Source organism: Trypanosoma cruzi, genomic scaffold, assembly GCF_000209065.1.
Source record: "Trypanosoma cruzi strain CL Brener 1047053516253 genomic scaffold, whole genome shotgun sequence".
NCBI classification, from domain to species: Eukaryota; Euglenozoa; class Kinetoplastea; order Trypanosomatida; family Trypanosomatidae; genus Trypanosoma; species Trypanosoma cruzi.
Genome location: NW_001849391.1, coordinates 22,005 through 43,817, shown reverse-complemented (window position 1 = coordinate 43,817; position 21,813 = coordinate 22,005). Strand labels below are relative to the sequence as shown.

At 50.9% G+C, this 21,813-nt stretch overlaps 3 protein-coding genes and 1 pseudogene across 3 annotated transcripts, besides 22 other annotated features; all 4 read left to right on the top strand.

Annotated features, from left to right (window-relative positions):
- Positions 1-1,541: a sequence feature (heterozygous, Esmeraldo-like haplotype).
- Positions 77-240: a microsatellite.
- Positions 341-369: a microsatellite.
- Positions 1,542-1,665: a sequence feature (areas merged during assembly that could not be assigned to a particular haplotype. This can correspond to areas where the two haplotypes were merged or to regions with more than two copies in the genome that were merged during assembly.).
- Positions 1,546-1,567: a microsatellite.
- Positions 1,666-4,829: a sequence feature (heterozygous, Esmeraldo-like haplotype).
- Positions 1,728-1,751: a sequence feature (AT_rich).
- Positions 1,793-1,823: a microsatellite.
- Tc00.1047053506129.89 (hypothetical protein, conserved) lies at positions 2,238-2,534 on the top strand (the record flags this gene model as incomplete). Its single annotated transcript, XM_808146.1, has 1 exon — positions 2,238-2,534. One exon carries the CDS (start codon positions 2,238-2,240, stop codon positions 2,532-2,534), a length of 297 nt encoding a protein of 98 aa, XP_813239.1.
- Positions 2,650-2,674: a sequence feature (AT_rich).
- Positions 2,702-2,722: a microsatellite.
- Positions 2,848-2,874: a sequence feature (AT_rich).
- On the top strand, positions 3,824-5,953 carry Tc00.1047053506129.80 (annotated as a pseudogene).
- Positions 4,830-18,176: a sequence feature (areas not merged during assembly with more than two copies in the genome that could not be assigned to a particular haplotype).
- Positions 6,474-6,647: a mobile genetic element.
- Positions 6,474-10,993: a mobile genetic element.
- Positions 10,737-10,993: a mobile genetic element.
- Tc00.1047053506129.60 (beta galactofuranosyl glycosyltransferase, putative) lies at positions 12,384-13,409 on the top strand (the record flags this gene model as incomplete). The annotated part of the gene is made up of 1 exon (XM_808145.1): positions 12,384-13,409. The coding sequence occupies one exon, from the start codon at positions 12,384-12,386 to the stop codon at positions 13,407-13,409; it is 1,026 nt and encodes a 341-aa protein (XP_813238.1).
- Positions 13,429-13,501: a sequence feature (A-rich).
- On the top strand, positions 16,212-20,702 carry Tc00.1047053506129.50 (trans-sialidase, putative; the record flags this gene model as incomplete). Its single annotated transcript, XM_808144.1, has 1 exon — positions 16,212-20,702. One exon carries the CDS (start codon positions 16,212-16,214, stop codon positions 20,700-20,702), a length of 4,491 nt encoding a protein of 1,496 aa, XP_813237.1.
- Positions 18,177-18,974: a sequence feature (heterozygous, Esmeraldo-like haplotype).
- Positions 18,975-20,359: a sequence feature (areas not merged during assembly with more than two copies in the genome that could not be assigned to a particular haplotype).
- Positions 20,360-20,461: a sequence feature (heterozygous, non-Esmeraldo-like haplotype).
- Positions 20,462-21,088: a sequence feature (areas merged during assembly that could not be assigned to a particular haplotype. This can correspond to areas where the two haplotypes were merged or to regions with more than two copies in the genome that were merged during assembly.).
- Positions 21,089-21,431: a sequence feature (heterozygous, Esmeraldo-like haplotype).
- Positions 21,432-21,813: part of a sequence feature (areas not merged during assembly with more than two copies in the genome that could not be assigned to a particular haplotype) that runs on past the window's edge.

The following is a 21,813-nucleotide window of genomic DNA, read 5'->3' as shown; positions in this document are numbered from 1 at the left end:
AAAAAAAGGGCAAAAAAAACCCGGGGGGGGGGTTTTTTTTTTAAAAAAAAGAAAAAGGGGCCTTTTAAAACCCCCCAAAAAAAAAAAAAAAAAAAAAAAAAAAAAAAAAAAAAAAAAAAAAAAAAGGGGCCAAAAAAAAAAAAAAAAAAAAAAAAAAAACCCAACCCCCCCCCCCCCCCAAAAAAAAAAAAAAAAAAAAAAAAAAAAAAAAAAAAAAAAAAAAAACATAGTAAAAAAAAAGCGCTTAAATTCTGACACAATTACTTCGGTTAAAAACACAATGGTCACGTGGGGCCGAAATCGGTGCCTGAAAACGATAAATGTAGCACAAGGCCCCCGCAATAATAATAATAATAATAATAGTGATAAGTAAATAATGAAACCATTGCTCGCATGTGTGTATTTACAAGAAAAAGCAATTACCTCGTGTTTCCTTAAATAAATTCGACGGCTTGCATTGCAGCAAGACGTGTCTCCAGACCCCGTGGTGTTACAACCGTGCCCCGTCACGGCGCGGCTGCTCCGGGCGCCGATCGATGCCGTCAGCCCCCGCGCCAACAACCACGACCCCGTGAGGGAAACATGGCTGGGTGTTTTCTTCTCCCGACAATACGGGGCAATTGGCCCTGGCAACGCGATGGGTTGGCCGGCACCGCCAGGGGGGCGCGCTCCGGTTGGGCTCTTTGCTGTGTCCTGGACGACCGGGGTCGCGTGCTGCTCTGTCGATCCGCGGCCCGGTTTTGTGGAGATGACTGGCTGTGGTTCCTCGCTCCGAAAGGCTGGCCAATCGCCCGTGATACACGCGATGCCAACTTCCGCATTTTTTTTCGCCGCATTCTCCGAGACAGGCGCTTTGCCCCGCAATAATGCCGCCGGGATTGCGGGACACGGAAATATGCGTTGGCAGCACGGCAGCTAACACATAGCGGTGCAGCACGGGCTGAGATCAGAAGCACTGCAGTGCAGGAGGGTTGGCTTTTGGCTTCCCAAAGAATCGCGCCTGCGTTCTTTGGTGCGCGACCGTGGCGCCACGGTGGGGCAGCCAGCCATGAAAACATCAGGACGCCGGATCTTTACCGCCGCCGCAAGAATAAGTCACTTGTGAACAAGAACGGGCCCGTGCCTTCCATACGTGCGCCCATTTTTATTGGCATCCATGCGGCGGTGGGCATGTGGGGCGTGGTTCCTCCGCCGGTTGTCTTCGCATGCGTGGGCATCGTCGCACTTACATCGATTTGACGCTGCGATACACAGCACACGTGTTTGTTGCTGTCACGAAATGGGCGTTTGCGAACCGTTGCTGCGTCGCGCTTTTTGGATTGGCGCTTTGGGCCATACAACTGCAAATGGCTTTTATTACGCGGGAACGGTTTGTGATATTACACCTTGTCATGGTATTCGGCAAATTCATGCTGGTTTTATTAGTTGCTTCCTGTTATTTTGAAATACTTTTCCTTGGGCTTTAACATGCTTCATGATATTCTTTTGTGTGATTTGCTGTGTTGGATGGTTTTGATTATCTGTTTTCTAATTAATCTTGGGAAGATATATATATATATATATATATTGAAAATGGAATATTACTGCTCTTTTTCTTTTATTTTAAACTGGCAATGATTTTTACTGCCATGCATAAGTAGAGACTATTTTATTTTATTATATATGTTTTTGGACCGATAGGATGAGCCCAACCCTTTATTTTACTCATTTATTTATTTTCAGAATGCTAATTATAAAAATATTTAATTTATCTTGTGCTTTTGTGGGTTATTATCATTATTTTTTTGGGTCGATATATATATATATATATATATAGTTATATAAGTATTAGTTTGGAATTGCTCTGATTTCCGCTTTTTTGTTTTGGATGAAAAGAATATTTTTAGGGATGAAATGTCAGAAAAAAATACATGAGGCCAAAAATTAAAATGGGCTAATAATTTTTTGCCTACAGATTATTTCAGGAATAATTAAGCATTTTTAGTGGAATTCTTTTTTTTTCCATTTACATTTGCTGCTGTGGCCGGTTCTTTGTTTATTGTTATGTCATATTTATATTAACCTGCTATTTCTTATTCCATTGTTCTCTTTCTCTCTCTCTCTTTTTTTTTTTTTTCTAAACATACACACATAATAATAATATTAGTTTTATTTTACTCCACGTTAATTGGGCGCGTCGAAAAAACTCTTGAGATATACCAGGAGAATAAATACTGCGAGAAGAAGAGCAATAAAAAATGGCCTCTACATACGCTTTGATCGCCTTTGCCTTTCTGGCTATGACAAATGTGGTGTTTGCTCAGAATAGTACAACAAAACCCCAGCAACCGAAAAAGGAGTTCCCTCTTGTCTGGGTTTGCCTGGGGGTTACTGTTGTCGGCATTGGGATCGCGTTGTACGTTGCCTACCGCCGTCCCGATGAGCTTCATCTTCCTGGCTCCACAGTGATGGTCAGCAAAGAGTCTGAGGAGATGAAAAGAATTAACGAGCCCACCACGAAGAACAAACTGGAGGAAGGCCTTGAGGAAATCTAGGAGTTAAGTATAGCGTTGTTAAGGAAGAAAGCAATAATAATAATAAAAAAAGAGGAGAGAGGGAGAGAGATTGCGGTAACCATCTCCGAACTCTTAGGGTTTCAAAAAGAAAAACAATTTTATTTATAAATTTTTTTTTTCCGCCTTAAAAAAAAAAATACTTTTACTTTTTTTTTTTTTTTTTTTTTACCACTTGTTTTTTGAAAGTAATGCAAAACGACGATTCCAAAAATGGGAGAGCAAAAGACTATATATATTTCTTTCATAGTTTCACATTTGGGAAAGAAAACAACTGAGGGTTTTCAATTTGTTGTATATATATATATATATTTTTTTTTTTGGCCGAAAGGAAAATAAGTGACGTCTGGTGATTAACATTTTTCTGTTGTATTTTTTCAATGGCATTTTTTTTTCTTGGCACCGCAGCTGTTTGATGACAAAGATGTTATATTGGACTTTTTTCTTTTGGCCCAATATACGCATTTGGAGGCAGTTTTTCTTTGCTCGTTTTTCCCTAATTGAATGCAGGAAGATGTTTCCTAACCCGGAATACTTAAAGGAAAAAAAACGACGCAAAATGCGGAAAAAGCGGGGAAAATGAAATGTACATGTTTATAAATTAATTGTTTCTCGGCATGTTGTTGAGATAGAAATAATGAATAGTCATTTTTTTTGGGACTGTCATGATTTCCCCAGTACCGTGTTTCTTATTTAGCCTTTTAAAATGGTGTTTTTCTTTTCTACCTCTTATATTGGGGTCACGGTGGCAGCAGCACCTGTAGCCAAAGTATATTTGTCTGGAAAAAACAAGTTGTATAGGCTGGAGCGAGGATTTTTTTGATTTCGTTTTTTACCTTTATTTAGGGGAGAGTTAGTGGAACGGTTTCAAATGATTGATTGTTAGGGCATAAGAGAAGGCGTAATTAAAATCTTACCACTCACATTTTCTTGGCTGAAAGCTGCGTTCTGAACTTGGCACCAGAAACTCCGAGACTTGACTACAGATGACATGAGGGGTCAGGAGAGGATGTGTATTGGTTTGAGCCAGTGCCATTCTGTCTGCGGAAGAGGACGACGATTTGAAAAAAAAAAAAAAAAAAATGAGGATGCGATGGGAAACGAGAGGTTCCATGGAACAGCTTTAAGATTTCCTATTTTTTTTTTTTTTTTTCGGAGCACAACTATGGGAGCAGTCACATATGGATTATTATTATTGGTTGTCGCTGTTTTTGTACCCAATATTTAATTTTCTTTAAAATCCTTTTCCCAGTTACCTTTTTTGTCAGGTTTATGCGTGCACGTATTCTTGCAGATTGTGGGGTAAGGGCGGCGCCACAGGGGTGCGGGACCGTGGCGAGCGGAGTGCGTGGGCGAGCCCTCCGCTTCCACCAATTTGTTGCTGTTGGCTCTCTCCAACGCCGTGCTGGTGGGGAAAGGCACTCATCATCAGCAGGAAGCTGGATTAATACATACTGCAGAATCTTGGCTCCCTGCAAGCCTTCGGAGGAGACGAGGGTGCGTGGAGGCAAATGCTGACGCGGGATCCCTAAGGTAACTCCGACTTTGGGAGGCTTGGGAGAGAACTTATCGGTATGGAAGGTTATGGGTTTTTTGTTGGATACGCAGAGGCTCATGAGTGGTGTAAAGAAAACTCATTGTGAGGGTGTGAACTCCCTTAGACAATGGAGGGACCTTGGAAGGAAGGAAACGGTCTCTCCTCTTGGAAGGGCAAACCTAAACGAGGCCCTCTCTCATTTACTGAATGAAGAAAGACAGAGCAGGAGGCATAAAAAAGCAAAGAAACTAGAGGGGTCATGCGAGTCCGTGCAGAATGCGACGTGTGGCCGTGGCGTGGAGGTCCCTGTCGGCGAGGAGATGGGAATGGATGTGAGTGAGGGGGAACCACCGCAGCCATGGAATTACAGGGCAGTTGGCGTGACTCTCGAAAAGGATGACGGTGTGCAGCAGTCCGGTGCACCGCGTCCCAGGCTGATGGTGCTCACCTCGGACAGGGGATGGCCGTGCTCGTGGAAATGGAAGGAGGATGAATAAATCCACTCGTGATTGCTATGTGAACTGTGAGGTGGAGCGAGTGTGGCAGATCGTCAAGGGCGATCTGACCGAATTGTTCAGCAGTCTTCCTGAGGAGCACTTTACGCCAATTCCGCACGCCTTGATCGGGACGCCCGGGATTGGGAATTCGATGGCTACCGGCTCGTACCTCCTCTACCAGCTGCTGCACTACGATGCGGAGAAACTCCAAATGGTTGTGAGCTTTGTTGGTGGAGTTAAGGCGTAAGTGTTTGACAAGACCATCAAGACGGTGAAAAAACACATCGATGAGAACATATGATCAAACTTGTGAAGGACCTGTCTTGGCGCGGGATGAAGGGGTATATTATCCACGAATTGGGAGGCAGGTTTGATATTCCGTCTCCTTGTTTGCCTCCCGGAGGCTGGGGCATGCTTGTGGTGGCAACGCCAGAGAAAACAAGTTACATACACTGGGCGAGTGAAAAGAGAGCCGTACGAATCATAATGAATTGCCCTGATGAGAGCGACGTGAAGTCAATGTGCGTTTGGATGAAGCGCAATCAACCCGTGCAGCAGCAAGCGGAGTACTGGCGAGAGTTGAGGGGTCGCATGGATAAAGTGGGACCGATTCTTCGCTACATCTTTGATGAAGGGAATTGTAACGCACGGATCGACGGTTGCCACAGCTTTGTGGATAGGACGCCCTTTTGGGGAATCGAGAGTTACTTTGTTTTTGGAACTTCCAAAAATGTGAGAGGTTAATAAGGCGCTCGAATATCTTGCGAGGATTGTCCGAGTACGAGGAGAGCGCAATGGCGAGTCGCCTTTCAATGCACCGATGACTGCCCACCTCGCAAGTGAACCACTGTGCTTGTTGGCACAGTTAATGACGCAGGCTGAGTTTAACTTATTTGAATCGAGGATTGGTGATCATCTCATATACGCAATTTTTTGGGAAGAGCACCGTGTTTGCATTTTTGAATGGGACTTTCATGACTGAAATAATTTGTACACTGAAGGAGCTGAGGCCACCATCACGACGCCAGTCACACCGCTGTGCGCCGGAAGTGTACTCGCAGGAGGGCCCCACCAGCCACTATTTTTTGCCGTCGGCGGAACACATTGACAAGAAGACTTGTATAAACCACCGGGTGCTGCACATACCGGAGGTTGAGAAATTTCCGTTGTTGGACGCCTTTTTCTTCATGGAGTTAAATCCGAGGACGCTGGTTGGGCTGCGGATGACTACGGCGGGTGGGCACCACACCACCGCCAGCACTGTGCGGCAGTTCGCGGAGTGTCTGGCGGCATATTTTAATGGTTGGGGGGAATTGTCCCGAGACATGTCGTGGGATATTATTTATGTGCAGCACGCCGATGAATGACTGGCTGGCGGAGATGTGATGTTGTAAATTCCGATGGTGTGAGCGAGAAGGAAAACCAAAAAATTGCGTGGTTCCGGAAGGAGAAGGCGCGCCAGTACCAAGTGTCAATATAATCCTAAGACTTTAGAGGATAAGACGCTCACCGCAGTGTGGAAGAACCACCGAAATATGAAAACAAATTAGGGAGGGAAGGGGGCAGTTTCGATTATTGGTAAAAAGTATTTGGTGACTTATTTGTTTTTGGATACGTGTGTGTGTGTGTGCATACGGTGGAGGTGCACCAGCCCCAGGCGGCAGAATAGCATACAAAAGTGTTAAGAATGTTCAACGCTATGGAGCATAACAGTGACAGAAGAAATTAAGTGGGAGTGGGGATGTTTGGTTTCTGGTGAAAAACATTGGGTGATTTCTATATAGTATGTTAGTTGTGTGTGTGCACGAGGCATAATTGGAGAATTGCCCCGGTATGAGAAAACCATTGTGGCTGGTGGTGTTACGGTGTTACTACATTTCTTTTTTTAGGAGCTTCTGAAGAGAATGATCGCGGGAGACCTGTAGAACTTAATTGATGTATATGTATCCTGATAAAACTAAAGCTCTTCTTTATGAAACTTTTCCTATCGTATGAATTTTGGGAAGGCCATGACCTTAAGGGAGCAGGGAACCGATAGCGGCCGGATACTTTTTTATATTTTTAGGCTTACAGACACAGCCAGTTTGGTTTAAGGAAACGGCATTGGTTCCTTACACGGCCTCTGAGTGGTGTGATATTGGCGCCCGTCTCTGGGACCTTGTACGCCAACGTGGCGATATCGAGGTGCAGACAACGTTCATTAGTGGAACCGAGATGTCGGACGAGACGTTAACTGTGGCTCCCTCCTCGACAGGCTTATGTCTGATTTTGGGAAACGTCACCAAGCCCTGGGAGGATTCGAGCCTTACAGGACATATTGCGAATCTCCGGACTTTTCAAGTACCAAATTTTGGGAATCAATTGATCTTGTCCTTCGTGGGCGCAGCCCGGGAGTTGGGGCGCGTGGCAAGGACCGATCATTTCTGAAAGGGAGCGCTTGAGCAAGAAATACGCCCACGCCGCCGTGGACGTGCAGAATCGAAGCGTTCAGTTTCATTCGCAGGTGGAAGAGGCGCGTAACAACCTATCGGTGCGCGAATCTGACATTGCGGTCGCTGGCAGCCTTCTTGCAGAACGAGAGTGCGCGCTTGCCGGACGCGAACAGCAGTTGGAGGCGACCCGCACCCAACTACAGGATCGAGAGGCACGCATTAGTGCTAAAGAGGCGCAGCGATCCGCGTGGGAGGCGGAGACGGTGGGCCGGGAAGAAGTTTCCGCCTCTCGGAGAGGTCCTACAGATGGACCTGTCGCGTGTCAAAATACGGCCAAATATGGCGTTACCAAAAAACCACATTAAAAGCATCGCTTGATGGCTGTGGGCGCGTCGTCACGCACGGCCCAACGAACTCCGGCGCGAGAGAGACGGCAGATTATTCCTCCAGACGTCTCAGGGCAATTTCGGGTGACCACATTTCTATCCCTCGATGCCTTTGCCCTCCAGCACTTCACTTTGGACGACCATTCCGCTACAGGAAAAGAGGGACGAATGTTCCGCGCATTCGGCGTCACCACTTGGGCCCCGCGTATATGGGATGAGGGCGTTTCCGGAGTCTTTTTAGACCTCCGGGGCGCATACAATTATTGGAAACGGGCGGACGACCAGGCCCAACTTGTATTTGACAGTTTGGTTGCGTGGATCGGCGCGCTGGAAGCGGAGCGGGATCCCACCGATCGCTTCATGAATTTGGGAAGGATCTTACTGCAGGCCTTCCGGATGCAGCTCATGATGGCATCCGACCCCGGCATCCCGGTCTTCAACATTCTCGCCCGTCCTTGCACCGCCGTTCATGAGGCTGACACCTTTGCGAGGACAATCCAGATTCCCTTGGAACGGCGAGGGACGCAAATATCGTTGCGATGCCAGTTATGTCATGTTACGTGTCCATAAACATCTAAAAGCAACGTCCGAAACGCGACTGGAGGAGGTTACTCGCAGCGCGGACGGCCGTCAAGAAACGGCGAGGGGCTGCTTGCTGCTTCTTATGAAAGCGGACGACAGCAGCTCCATCCATTCCATCACCTCCCACCATTCCGCACGGAAGTCGCACCGCCACCGCCGATGCTCCACCCGATATTACAAATTGCCCGACGCAATCATCGAGAAGGGAAATGGAGCTTATCCGCCAACGACGCTCGACTGTGGTACGACGAAGCACCGACATCCCCGCTTTGGGCCAGCCACACGAAGAGAGGGAACGAGGTGGCTCGAGAGATGTGGGCGCCGCCAACGTGGTAGCAGAGAATGTCCCTGGAAGGGCAATTCACAACCTTTTGCCGCACGCACGAACAGACAACCAACGAGAAGAGCTGCGCGGCCTTGTTGGTGGGAATATTAGATGTGGCGCCATCGACCCGACTGCAGTACGGCAGGATGCTGCGGTCTATGTTGGAAATGAATCGAACCCGCTGGACATGATGATTCTGGGGTTAAAAAAATTGCGGCGTGATTGGGAACAAAGCAGGTGCGCTCATCGACAACGGAAGGGATGGATCAAGTTATCCGCAGCCGGACCGATTGGAAGGAACGTGTTGTTTTTCGACTTGCGTGGATAACGGCGAGTCGTTGGTCCGGGATTGCGGCCTTGATTCCCAACAGTTTCACACTGGAGCCGGACGGGACCATAATTTTGGATTGGTGCGTGGCGTCAAAGACGGCGAAAGCGGATCCCCACCGTGCCCCGCGGTTCGTCGGGATACGAGAGCAGGATGCGTTAGACACTATAACGTTATGCAGGACACTTCGACGCAACGAAGAGCTCACGAATCCGACGACTGCCCAAGTCGAACGAGCTCTGGCTCCTTGAAATGCATCGGCTCATTCCATAAAGCGCAGTGCGTTGCGGCACGCTGCTCAAATCGTGGAGACATACAATTTTGACCCACACGTGGTCTCGCTGTTGGCGAAGCACGTCGACCCGTTCGACCTTCCCGGAATACGGTTCGATATTTGTGGAAGTACACCGCAATGCTGACCCAGGTGTCGTCGCTGGCCGCATTGATGTGAAGGGAGAAACTGCGGAAGGGCAGGAACCCTGGTTGAGAGCAGAGGAGCGTTTTTCATGATTTTAATCATCATCCTGCTACAATAACGAGACGCGCGACAAGGACGCGTCTGGCCACTCCACAAGATGAACACACTATCCCGCTACAGCAGCAAGTCAACGTGCCCGTATTGAATGTGGGGCGGGACAAAAGCCGGTTGAACTCGGCCACCTTGGAGAGACTCATGCAAGTTTGTGGACTCGTCGGGCGGTCCCCTTTCCCTCCGTCCTCCTCAGGTAAAGCGCGCGAAGGCTCACGGAGGATTTCAACCGCTGACGCGCATTTGTTACGAAAAGCAGGAATTATCGAGGACGCTTTGTCCACAATAACAGGCGGATGAATAATACCTTTTTCGGTTGTGGAAAAAACCACCGGTTTACGACGACGATGGATTGCGTGGCCACGCGACAAGAACAGAGACGACCCTTATGAGGCTCATGTTCCTCTTTTACACATTTCCCATTATTTGCCACCTGTGATGGCTGAGGCCGCTTCCTGCCTGGACTTAAAGACAACCTTTTTTCAAGTCTCTTTACCGCGGGAGACTCGGCATCTCTTTCGGTGCCGCTTGGAGGACGGCACGCTGGTGGAGCTGACACGGCTCCCAATGGGATGCAAGGCCAGCCCAGAAATTCTCCAGATTATTATTGCTTCGGCAATTGCGGTGGTGACGACGGTGGTTCACCGCCTCTGGGCTGCACCTCCATTGGTGCGCGACGACGTATGGATCGGTAATATACGCATTGCAGGGTCGAAAAGCGGTGCGACATTGTGGGGGGCCCAAGTACTTCGTAATGCGGACGGCCGTCGCGCCACGATGGGGGAGGATCGCGAATCGGGCGCTGCGCAGTACACCTTCCTGCGGTGCAGTTTGATCACACTCCAGACGGTATTTCTGAGTGACGAGTTTGTCCGGTCTGTATGCGCCATGCCGGCGCTTAATTCTTCAACCATCGCGGAAATAGAGGTTACGGCGTCACGCTTTTCGTACGCGGCCACCACTTTTTGCACGCGTTTATATGACTACTACTTTTTCATCGAGGCAGTGCGACGACGATTATCCGCAGTTGACCAAGGGATTGTGCTGGAGACATCCCCGACGAACCTTCCACCGTCAGCGGTTGATTTGGGCGAGGGATTGCGACACATCAATGAGAATATAATCGTAAGCGAATCTTCAAGCCCACGGAAAAGGCATCAGCCGCCATCATCGCGGATGCATCGCTCCATGGATGGGGAGCCGTTTTTGTTCCAGACTCCGGCGACATTAAAATTGCCGGAGTAAAATGGGAGAGGAAGCCCTTTCTTATCATGCAGGCCGATGCGCGCGCGGTACGCTTAGCCTTATCGGCCTTTTCCGCCATCTTGCCATCCACCATGGACGTTTGGGTGGATAATACTTCGCTGCGAGGAGCGGCGAATAAAGGCAGCTCAAAATCACACGCCATGACGTGGGAGCTGCAACGGATATATGAGTTTTTTGACTCACGCGGAATGCAGGCATCCTTTGTCTACGTACGGTCCGCAGAAAACCCCGCAGACGGCATATCACGCGGTCGCGTTTTTGCACTTCAGGACTTGGCGAAGGGGTGGAACTTGTGAAGGGCAGCGGCAGTGTCTTGTGGGTGGAGGACCCCAAAGTCTGCCAGCTAGTAATAAATAAATAAATATTCCATCGGAATGGAGTGAGCAGGGCCACAATTGAGGCTAACGTATGGTATAATATATATATACACTTACTAGGTGTTAAACGTTGGGAATGTGGTGAATCCACTCTTATTCCATTTATTCCTTTCTTATTCCTATCTGGTTTGTTTTCTATTATTGATAAACTCATGATCCGGCCAGCTGCCCAGAAGATTATTCTAATTTATTTATCGATCTATCTTTCTATGTGTACTTATATATTTCCTGTGAAAGGATTCTTTTCTATAGAGATGCTCTTGCGAGCGCTTGCCAATTTTTTTTGCATTGATTACTTCTTTACATTTTTTTTTACTATTGTTTTTCATGTCTAACTCTGCAGCTGGGTTTTATTACGGGAAAAGAAAAAGGTTCAAACGGATGGAGACCCCTATGGTGGTGCTGCCTTTTGTTGTTTGCGCCCAATAGGCAAATAAAGAAAGAAAATTTGGCTATTACGACAAGGTGCTGATTGAGGTACTGTTCCGTGCGGTTGTTTCGTGTGGTGGTGATGGGGGAGGTGATTGGGGAAATACTGGGTACAAAATGGGACCTGAAATCCTGAACTGCGTTTTCAGAATGTCTGGATGTTTGTTGCCCTGAGCTATAACAATTTCCTATATTGAAGAATAGTTATTTTTTATTTTTGTGACTGCGACTTCTTTATGCTGAACTGAAGTTACTTTTCTTATTTGCGGGTGTCGATAGGACGGTTTAAAATATGTTTGTTGTTTTTGGGCATGTAGGATGTCTGGTGACTGTGCTTTTTTTGGGAGGGGGTTTACATGAGGGGAATGGGGATTGAGCAGCGTGGGATATGTGGTGAGTGCCGCAGGCTTGTTGGTCCGCGATTTGGGTGCCCTCCAAAATTCATGACATTTTGGGCTCCTCAACGAACACTTTTATTCTTTGTGGAATCATGTGGTATTACAAATGACACCCTGGACTGTTGTGTTTTGCCATCCTTTTTTTTTTTTTTTTTACGGGATGTATGAGGGCTTTGCATGCTGCGGCGAGAACTGCATTTGTTACTGTGCCATTGGTCTTTTTTTTTTCTTTTGTTTTCATTCTTAGCCGTTTTTTACTTTTGTTGCTTATTTTATTTCTGGTCATGTTGAGACTCCTGCGTGCTCCGTGCCTCCACTTCACTCACCAAATGGAGGTGCGTGGCCATTGCGCTGGAAGGAGTCTTTTTTTTTTTTTGTTCAAATTCACACAGAACCATCATTGGGCACATTTTTCTTTTTTACTTCTTTTGTTTTCTTTCAGGAGATGCTCCCTTGGCTTTGCCTCCAACGGGATATGCGCGGAGTTACACGCGCATTTTAAAAACCGAAGCCAAAAGCCTTTTTTGGAAAGGATGCTTTATCTTTCTTCTAACATTAAATTTGTTGTCCATGTTGATGCTTTTTTCTTGGAGTGGAGTTCATACTTCGTGACGATCCCGCGTATGGTTTTGGTGTTGGCCCGACCAGGGCGGAATATATCCACTGCGTCGGGGAAAGGCTTCTGGTGGATCCAACGACACGGTGGCTGGGGGGAAATAATAACGGGACGGACGTTATCCCGTTGATGGTGGTCCCGCTGATGCTCGATCCGATGGACTTTCGGAGGATGATGTGCAACATCAATGTGCCAATCCGGCTGTTGGTTTTGGTGCAGAACGGGCGGGAGGCGATGCTGTTGTTGTGCCTGCAGGAACTCGAGAGGGTCTATGGGTGGTTCGGACGCCTGGTTGTGAGTCGTCACCCGGAAAACATCGGGTACAGCGCTGCCGTGAACATCGGGTTACGAATTGCACTCTCGCTGCCGCGCGAGGAAGTGCCTTTTGTTTTTGTAACAAACAGCGACGTAATGTTTTCACCCGATCTTCTTCCCAACCTTCTACGCGATGTGCATGAAATGACGAGGCATGATGCCGCTCGCATGGATGAGTTGGCGGCGGAGGTGGCGAATGAGCCGAGCGAGTACAGTCCTGTTTTGCGACGGGGCTTGAAGGTGCTGTGCTCCACGGTGAACGATAGCCGATTGTCGACGTCTGCGCTGCTGCCTGACCGCATCCGTTATGCTTCTGTGAAGGAGCGTGAAAAGACGTTTTCGAAGCATTACGGGCACTTCTGCGCGTATTACAAAAGCAGTTGTTTTACATCTGTTATGTTGACACGCCTGGCGATCAGCACGGTGGGATATTTTGACGAGAACTTCTACCCAGCTTACGTGGAGGATGTCGACTACAGCTTACGCCTCCGTTTGCTTGGATTTCAGGAGCGAAATGTCTTCTACGGCAAATTTGTGCATCGCAGCAACTATAATATTCGTTTCTCTAATAAAATGGAGCTACCGGACGCTCTCTGGTACCGTCGCGTCAGGTCTTTGAGTGCGAACAAACCATATGTCGTGATGAAGTGGAACCGTCCACGGGCGTGCAGTGGCGGGTACAAGGAGCCATATAACGGCATGGTCCCCGCAGACGTTTGGGTGAAGGATGAGGCACGCATACAGCGCATTCGGGCCTACGGGCATGATGAGAAGCAAGGGGTTCCAAGGGTTGAGTACGACAGGACAGTTTTGTACCCTGTAAGGACGAAAGGAAGATGAACTGGCGCCAGTTGCAAGTTTTATGTTTTTATTATTTTATTTTATTTTTCACTTTAATTATTAAAAGTTTTTTTTTTTAATTTTTATATTTACACAAATGATATTTAAGCGAGTACGCCATGGGTTTTAAAGAGCGCAAGCATATATTTGGCATGACAGGGGGAGGGTGCAGCGTCCAAACCTGGCAGTGTTGCCGAAGGTAAGAGAGGGCGGCAGCAAGCAGTAAAAGTGAAGATGGTGAATGAGGGAGAAATAGAAGGGGAGGGAAGCAGAAAACAAGCCAAAAATATTGTGAGCACAACGCTGTTTCTCACCGTGGGCGACCGACACCGCAATTGGCTACTAATTTACCCACTGAAGGTGACACCTGTTTCCGCTGAATATGCCGCGTGCATATCTGTCGGGCTCTTTGTTTATTCTTTTGGTTTGTTTGTCTCCCGCACATTTATTTCTCCGTGCCGCCTGACCCACTCGCTTATTATTCCCCTCTCTGTTTTTGTGCGTGCACCGAGAGAAGGGCTCGGGGACATGAAGTACGCTCCCCTTCTGTGACATGCCACCAAAATAGGAGGAAAAAAAAAAGAAAAGTGAAGCGGGGAGGGGAACCATCGCCACGCGTCCTTCTCTCCGAGAAGGCTGCTCGCCACGCCATTGAGGCGCGCCGTGTGCTTCGCGAGGTCCGCTGGACTCGATTGGGGTGCCGTGAGTGATGGTGCGTGTGAGTGTGGCGGATGCGTCTCCCAGGCGTCCCTAGAGGACCCTCTGGCCATTGGGACTGCGTGGAATGCGGGATTCTGCGGGGATATTTGGCCGTTTTGTTTTTATTATTTCATCCGCCCATCCCAAACCTCAACACGGCGGCTGAGCCAACGACTGCGACGGGATCCGTTGCGTATTTCTGAATCTCTTTTGCGTTGCAGCGGCAGGCCTGGTGTGTCCTGCTTGGCAGACACGGTGGACGGGAGTGGGCTGCCGTATCGGGAAAGCGATGGTCACGGCGGAGCGTGTTGCGTACGTCGCAATTTGGCGTGTTTGTGGCGATCCTTGCAGATGATGTGACGGCGCCTCTTTTACTTGCGGGGAGAGAAGCGATGCTCCACGGTGATGCAAACTTTGCGTGTGGAGGTTTCTCTTGCTGTTGGTTTTTGAATGTTTATTTTTTGCTTTTGCTGGAACACCACAGAGGGCGGTCTCTGCGGACAGCAGAGCATTGCGAGGAGGGGCATCGCACGATTTTTGGCGCGATGAGACGGCTTTTGTGAATTTACGGTGTTTATTTTCAGGGTTGAGAGACTATTCTTTGCTGGAATGTATTGTGGGAGACCATCCGCGTGTTTGTTTTTCTTAATTAATCCCTTGGCATTTGGTGTCTGCCGTGAAACAGATGTTGATGGCCGTTTTGTGGCGGTGAGATGCATTTTTATTTATTTTATTGGCGAGTGGGTGAATTGTTTTGCGTTCTGCCATGCGGCTTGTTGCTGACGGCAAGTTGCCGCAGTGAGACGTTGTGGGCGCCTCCGACACGAGGAGCGATTGAGCAGTCACCTCCTCCGCTCGCCGGTACACGCTGTTGAGGCGGCGTGATGATAATGAATCGGCCTCTCAGAAGGGTAACAAGAGGGCGTTTGCTGTTCCCGCTGCGGTTCACGAGTGGACTCCCAATCTGTGGGCGGGGTCGCTCTGCGTGCCTTATTTCTTTGAATCTTGATGAGTTTTGCACATGGCCATCCACACGCACATGCACGCAATCCCCCTGTTTGCCCTCCTGTGGGCGGGAGACCGGGATGCAAAGGGGAAAATGTGGCCCGTGCCAGCATGTGACAAAGTCTTTCTTGGGAGGGATTGCGACTGTGATGTACGTCCTGGCAGGCAGGAATGGGATGAGAGGGGAGCGGAGGGCGAGTAACAACGATTCTGTGCGGGGCAATGCGCAGTGACCAGGGCGGAGTGGTACTTATGTTGACTTTTAAAAACATTTTTGTCTTTTTCTTTTGAGGCAATGGAAAGAAACTTTGGGTGATGTGCTATGGATTATTTGCACATAATTCAGAGCGGCAACACCATTCGCGGAGAAAAAGAGTGGCATCTGCGTGATGCTTGCTTTGTGAGCGCGAGATGGTCGGGGAGGTGTTCAACGCCCCGAGAGGCCAGGAGCAAAGAGGCCTGCACTGCGGCAAGCAGAGGGATGCACGCTCCTGTTGGTGGTGTTGCTGTGGAGCCCTGAAGTGCCTGCAGGGAAGTTGTTTTTTCGCCGCCTCATTATTTTGTTGATTGGTGGTTGCCGCGGACTTTTGAGGCGGGACGTGGGATGCACCGAGAGAGCGAGTGTCGTGTGGCGGTGCTGTGAATTGGTGCGGTCCACGTTTGTACACATATTTCCGTTTGTGTCCGCGTCGTTGCCGCGGCGGTGCACCGGGAGCGTGTGACTGATCACTTTATCACTTGCAGACTGTTTCGGCAGGACTTTGAATGGCGTCGCCGAATGATGAAATTCCGCGTGCATGTCTCTCTCTCTCTGTTTGTGTGTGTTGGCTTCCGCCGTGACTTGCCGTGTTGCTGTTGTTGCTGTTTTCTGTGTGCGATGTTTCTCCGTGCCGTCCCTTCCGGATTGTCTCGTGCCCCACTCACTGCGTGGCTGCTCTGCTCTGATTCTCACTGACGTGTCTGATGTGCTGCCGCTGTTGTTTTCTTCACCACTTCTTGAACGCAGACACGCTAGGAAGGAAAGCAACCAAACGCGAATCGCTACTGTGAAATTCAAAGGACCAACAGCACACACACCGCCCACACACAAATATTTATATGCTCCCACGTGTTGCTGCTGTGAGGGCACCCCGCACACACAGTTGTCGCGGCGTGAACGGATCCAGCGGAAGGAGGAGGGAAGGAAGAGAGAGTGAGCCGCAGAGGCCCAACATGTTCCGGCGTGTGTTTACTTCTGCGGTGCTGCTCCTCCTTTTCGTGTTGACGTGCGCCGCCGCGGGGTCTGTGCAGGCCCAAAACTATGGAACGGGAGTGGGCGATTCCTATGGAAGACACAGTTTGGAGCAGTTGCCAAGGGAGTATCCAGTCGCAAACACAGCGGCCGCTGGCCACATTTTCCGCAATCCCCATCTTGTGAATGTGGACGGGATGCTGCTGGCCATTGTTGGAGCTCAGTTCAATGGATCTGTGGGGAGCGGGAGTGCGTCCATGCAGTTGATGGCACGGATCAGCGTTGATGGTGGGAGGACGTGGCGGCCGTACGCGGGGCCAGAAGATCTTGACGTTTTTGCCGCACGCCTTCACCAGATGTTGTTTACCACGCCTTACAGACTCTTCGGATCGCTTTTTGCTTTTGTGGAGGGTTACGACTTACGGAACGGGGCCAGAATTCGGTTTACCGATGAGTGGGGAGGAAGTGGTGTGGAGTCTGTTATTCATTTTCTGGAGACGGGGCCTAGACGAAGCGGAGGTTTTTCGATGAATTCCGTCTCTATGAGCATTCGCCTTCCTTATCCCTATAAATCCGACGAATTGATTGGCTTCCTCAACGATGCCAGTACTCCCATCACGAAAATGACGGATGGCACGCTCGTGTTTCCCGTGCAGTTTCTGACAAAGGGAGGGAACACTGCGTCCACAATCATGTACATGAATTCTGTTCAACAGCGCTGGACCTTTGCGAAAAGCGCGACAGATGCGGGCTGCACCAACCCCAGTATCCTTGAATGGGAGGCTGGGAAAATCATCATGATCACCTCATGTGAGTACGGTCGCAGAAGGGTGTACGAGTCGACTGACAAGGGGAACACGTGGACGGAGGCTGTGGGGACGCTCTCGCGTGTGTGGAGCAACTCATTGGCAGGTCTTGGGCTCCACATTCAGGGTGGATTCATCACTGCAACCACTGATGGAAAGAAGGTGATCCTCCTCACCCAGCTGGAATATTCCAGACACGACGGAAAGAACGAGATTCGTCTGTGGCTAACGGACACCAACCGCATTTACCAGGTTGGCCTGTTACCCACTGGGAATAGCGCAACCTCCAGCTCCCTGTTGTACGCGAATAATAAGCTGTATTGTTTGTACGAGGCCGGTGTTGGAAGCAACTCTGGAGCCTTTTTCCTGGATCTGACGTCCGAGCTGCACTGGATAAGGCATGCGCTGGATACTTGGGCCGCGAAAGACAATGCCTTGTCGAGACAATGCGGCTTAATGGCCTCGGGCGCCGCGCTGTCAAGAGGGAACTGTTCTGTTCCTATCCCCACGACTGGGCTTGTGGGCCATTTGGCCGATAGGCTCCGTGGGGACAAGTGGGAGGACGAGTACCTTGGGGTGAATGCCGTTGTGAGGGGTGCGGCGAAAAAGGCTCCCAGTGGGTGGACGTTCGAAGGGCATGACGCAGGGGCCGAGTGGCCCGTGGACAAGCAGTGGTCGAACAGACCGCTCCACTTTGCAAACTATGGGTTTACTCTTGCGGCAACGGTGTCGATTCACGAGGTGCCGAAGGGCATCACTCCCCTGATGGGTCTGAAGAGAATGAGGACGAAAACACTCCTGGGACTTTCGTACGATAATAATATGGAGTGGAGCGTGGTGCACGGGTCGTACCAGAATTATTTTGCTAAATGGGAGCTGGACAAGACGTATCACGTGGTGCTCAAAATGCATGACGGTGTGGGCTCCGTGTACGTTGACGGGAAGTCCTTGTTGAATTTGACCTTGCCTCGTCCTTCTGATGAATTAATGGACGAGATCTCGCACTTTTACTTTGGCGCGTACGATGAGCAGTTGAGCAGCGGGAAAATCCATGCGACGGTGGCGAACGTCTTTCTGTACAACCGCCCGTTGAATGAAACTGAGATTGGCGCCCTCAACGCGAATAAAGTCACCATTCCACCTCCGAAATCAGCGGAGCCCAAACCAGCGGAGCCGAAATCAGCGGAGCCCAAACCAGCAGAGCCCAAACCAGCGGAGCCCAAACCAGCGGAGCCCAAACCAGCGGAGCCCAAACCAGCGGAGCCCAAACCAGCGGAGCCCAAACCAGCGGAGCCCAAACCAGCGGAGCCCAAACCAGCGGAGCCCAAACCAGCGGAGCCCAAACCAGCGGAGCCCAAACCAGCGGAGCCCAAACCAGCGGAGCCCAAACCAGCAGAGCCGAAATCAGCGGAGCCCAAACCAGCGGAGCCCAAACCAGCGGAGCCCAAACCAGCAGAGCCCAAACCAGCGGAGCCCAAACCAGCGGAGCCCAAACCAGCGGAGCCCAAACCAGCGGAGCCCAAACCAGCGGAGCCCAAACCAGCAGAGCCCAAACCAGCAGAGCCCAAACCAGCGGAGCCCAAACCAGCAGAGCCCAAACCAGCGGAGCCCAAACCAGCGGAGCCCAAACCAGCGGAGCCCAAACCAGCGGAGCCCAAACCAGCGGAGCCCAAACCAGCAGAGCCCAAACCAGCGGAGCCGAAACCAGCGGAGCCGAAATCAGCGGAGCCCAAACCAGCAGAGCCCAAACCAGCGGAGCCCAAACCAGCGGAGCCCAAACCAGCGGAGCCGAAACCAGCGGAGCCGAAATCAGCGGAGCCCAAACCAGCGGAGCCCAAACCAGCGGAGCCCAAACCAGCAGAGCCCAAACCAGCGGAGCCCAAACCAGCGGAGCCCAAACCAGCAGAGCCCAAACCAGCGGAGCCCAAACCAGCAGAGCCCAAACCAGCGGAGCCCAAACCAGCGGAGCCCAAACCAGCGGAGCCCAAACCAGCGGAGCCCAAACCAGCGGAGCCCAAACCAGCAGAGCCCAAACCAGCGGAGCCCAAACCAGCGGAGCCCAAACCAGCAGAGCCCAAACCAGCAGAGCCCAAACCAGCGGAGCCCAAACCAGCGGAGCCCAAACCAGCAGAGCCCAAACCAGCGGAGCCCAAACCAGCGGAGCCCAAACCAGCGGAGCCCAAACCAGCAGAGCCCAAACCAGCGGAGCCCAAACCAGCGGAGCCCAAACCAGCAGAGCCCAAACCAGCAGAGCCCAAACCAGTGGAGCCCAAAGCAGCAGAGCCCAAACCAGCGGAGCCGAAATCAGCGGAGCCCAAACCAGCGGAGCCCAAACCAGCGGAGCCGAAACCAGCGGAGCCGAAATCAGCGGAGCCCAAACCAGCGGAGCCCAAACCAGCGGAGCCCAAACCAGCGGAGCCCAAACCAGTGGAGCCCAAACCAGCGGAGCCCAAACCAGCGGAGCCGAAACCAGCAGAGCCCAAACCAGCAGAGCCCAAACCAGCGGAGCCGAAACCAGCGGAGCCGAAATCAGCGGAGCCCAAACCAGCGGAGCCCAAACCAGCAGAGCCCAAACCAGTGGAGCCCAAACCAGCGGAGCCCAAACCAGCGGAGCCGAAACCAGCGGAGCCGAAACCAGCGGAGCCGAAATCAGCGGAGCCCAAACCAGCAGAGCCCAAACCAGCAGAGCCCAAACCAGCAGAGCCCAAACCAGCGGAGCCGAAACCAGCGGAGCCGAAATCAGCGGAGCCCAAACCAGCAGAGCCCAAACCAGCAGAGCCCAAACCAGCAGAGCCCAAACCAGCAGAGCCCAAACCAGCGGAGCCGAAACCAGCGGAGCCGAAATCAGCAGAGCCCAAACCAGCGGAGCCGAAACCAGCGGAGCCGAAATCAGCGGAGCCCAAACCAGCGGAGCCCAAACCAGCGGAGCCGAAATCAGCGGAGCCCAAACCAGCGGAGCCCAAACCAGCGGAGCCGAAATCAGCGGAGCCCAAACCAGCAGAGCCCAAACCAGCGGAGCCCAAACCAGCGGAGCCCAAACCAGCGGAGCCGAAATCAGCGGAGCCCAAACCAGCGGAGCCGAAGTCAGCGGAGCCCAAACCAGCGGAGCCCAAACCAGCAGAGCCCAAACCAGCGGAGCCGAAGTCAGCGGAGCCCAAGCCAGCGGAGCCGAAATCAGGGGAGCCCAAACCAGCGGAGCCCAAACCAGCGGAGCCCAAACCAGCGGAGCCCAACGCCGCGACATCCTCAGCAAGGGAGGGAACTGCAGACCAGCCGGCATCTGCCACATCTTCCGATGAACATGAAGCTCTGGCATCTGTTACATCTTCAAGCGTCGCCATTACTGATGTTGGTGCTTCCTCATCTGATGATGCACAAACGGTGGGGACGGAAGGTGGAGCTGTGATGCAGGCAGATCAACCAACCCAATTCTCTGTGGGCACCCCCGACGCAGCAAATGCAGCAACACATAACGCTGAACGCAAGGGACAAGAAGGGCTCCATCCACAGGTTAAGGAAGCAGAGGCGGCGACACTCAGCAGCAGCCTTTAAAATTTGCCGCAGTGGGATAACAGCGTTGCTGGCACTATGCGTGAGAGCAGGGTGCTGCTTCCGCTGCTTCTTCTGCTGGGGCTGTGGGGCTTGCGGCTGCGTGAGGAGTGTGCGGCCTCAGTGTGGAGCACTTGCGACCTCCCCACCGCCGACACACACACACCGCTAGGAACAAATTTCACCTTGCAAATAACAAATTTTTTTCCCATTTAGTACTTTCCTTCTTTTGCTTTTTGTGCAACCACTATGGACGTTTTTTTCTTTTTCATTTTGTTAATTGTTTCATGCTGCATTCTTCCTGTGAGGGGTGCCGTGTGTTTCCCGCCCAACTGCTCCACTCGCACACCCACCGACACGCTCATGACGACGGCCCTGTGCGCCTCGCCTGATGCACGCATGAGGAGGGGCCGCAACGAACGGCGCGCTGAGGGAGCCGTGACGTGTGGGCGTGCGACGAGGGCCGGTGGGGCGGAGCACACATTTCTTTCCCTCTTGTTTTTTTTTTTTTTTTTTAGCGGCGAGGTCGGGCAGACACCCGCAGCGCCACACACACAGCCACACCCTGCCGCTTTAAAAAGTAATTTTGCTTGCTCTCTTTGACTTTCTCACTGTGTGTGTTTTTTTGCGCTGGCGCACCCTTCGGTGCTGGCAGTCCCGTCAGCATTTCTCTCCCCTGATGTGTTTTTTTTGCTGCGCTCACTCCCCCGATGGAGAGACGCGACTCCCGTCATGTCTGCGTGCTTCTCTCAGCCTCTACACACGAGTGACTGTGCTCTGCGGGCCGCACTCACGCGCCGCTGAAAGGGCTGAGGGGAGCAGCAACACGCAGATGACCCCATGAAATATAAACGATGTGCGGACACATGGAGGGTCAGACGGTTGAAAGACAAGTAATTATTTGATTTTTAATTTGTGGGCTAAATGTACAAACAGTTTGGTGGGCCACACGGTAACCGGGTGATTTTTTTTTCCTTTTTTAGGAGTAAGAGCAATGGAGGACGACTTCTTTCTTGCGTTTTTTTCTTTTTATATAATTACTTTGTGCGGGGCTGGAAAGATAATGGTGAAAGGGGAGGCTTTTTTTTTTGGTAATTGTTTTAAATAAATCTTG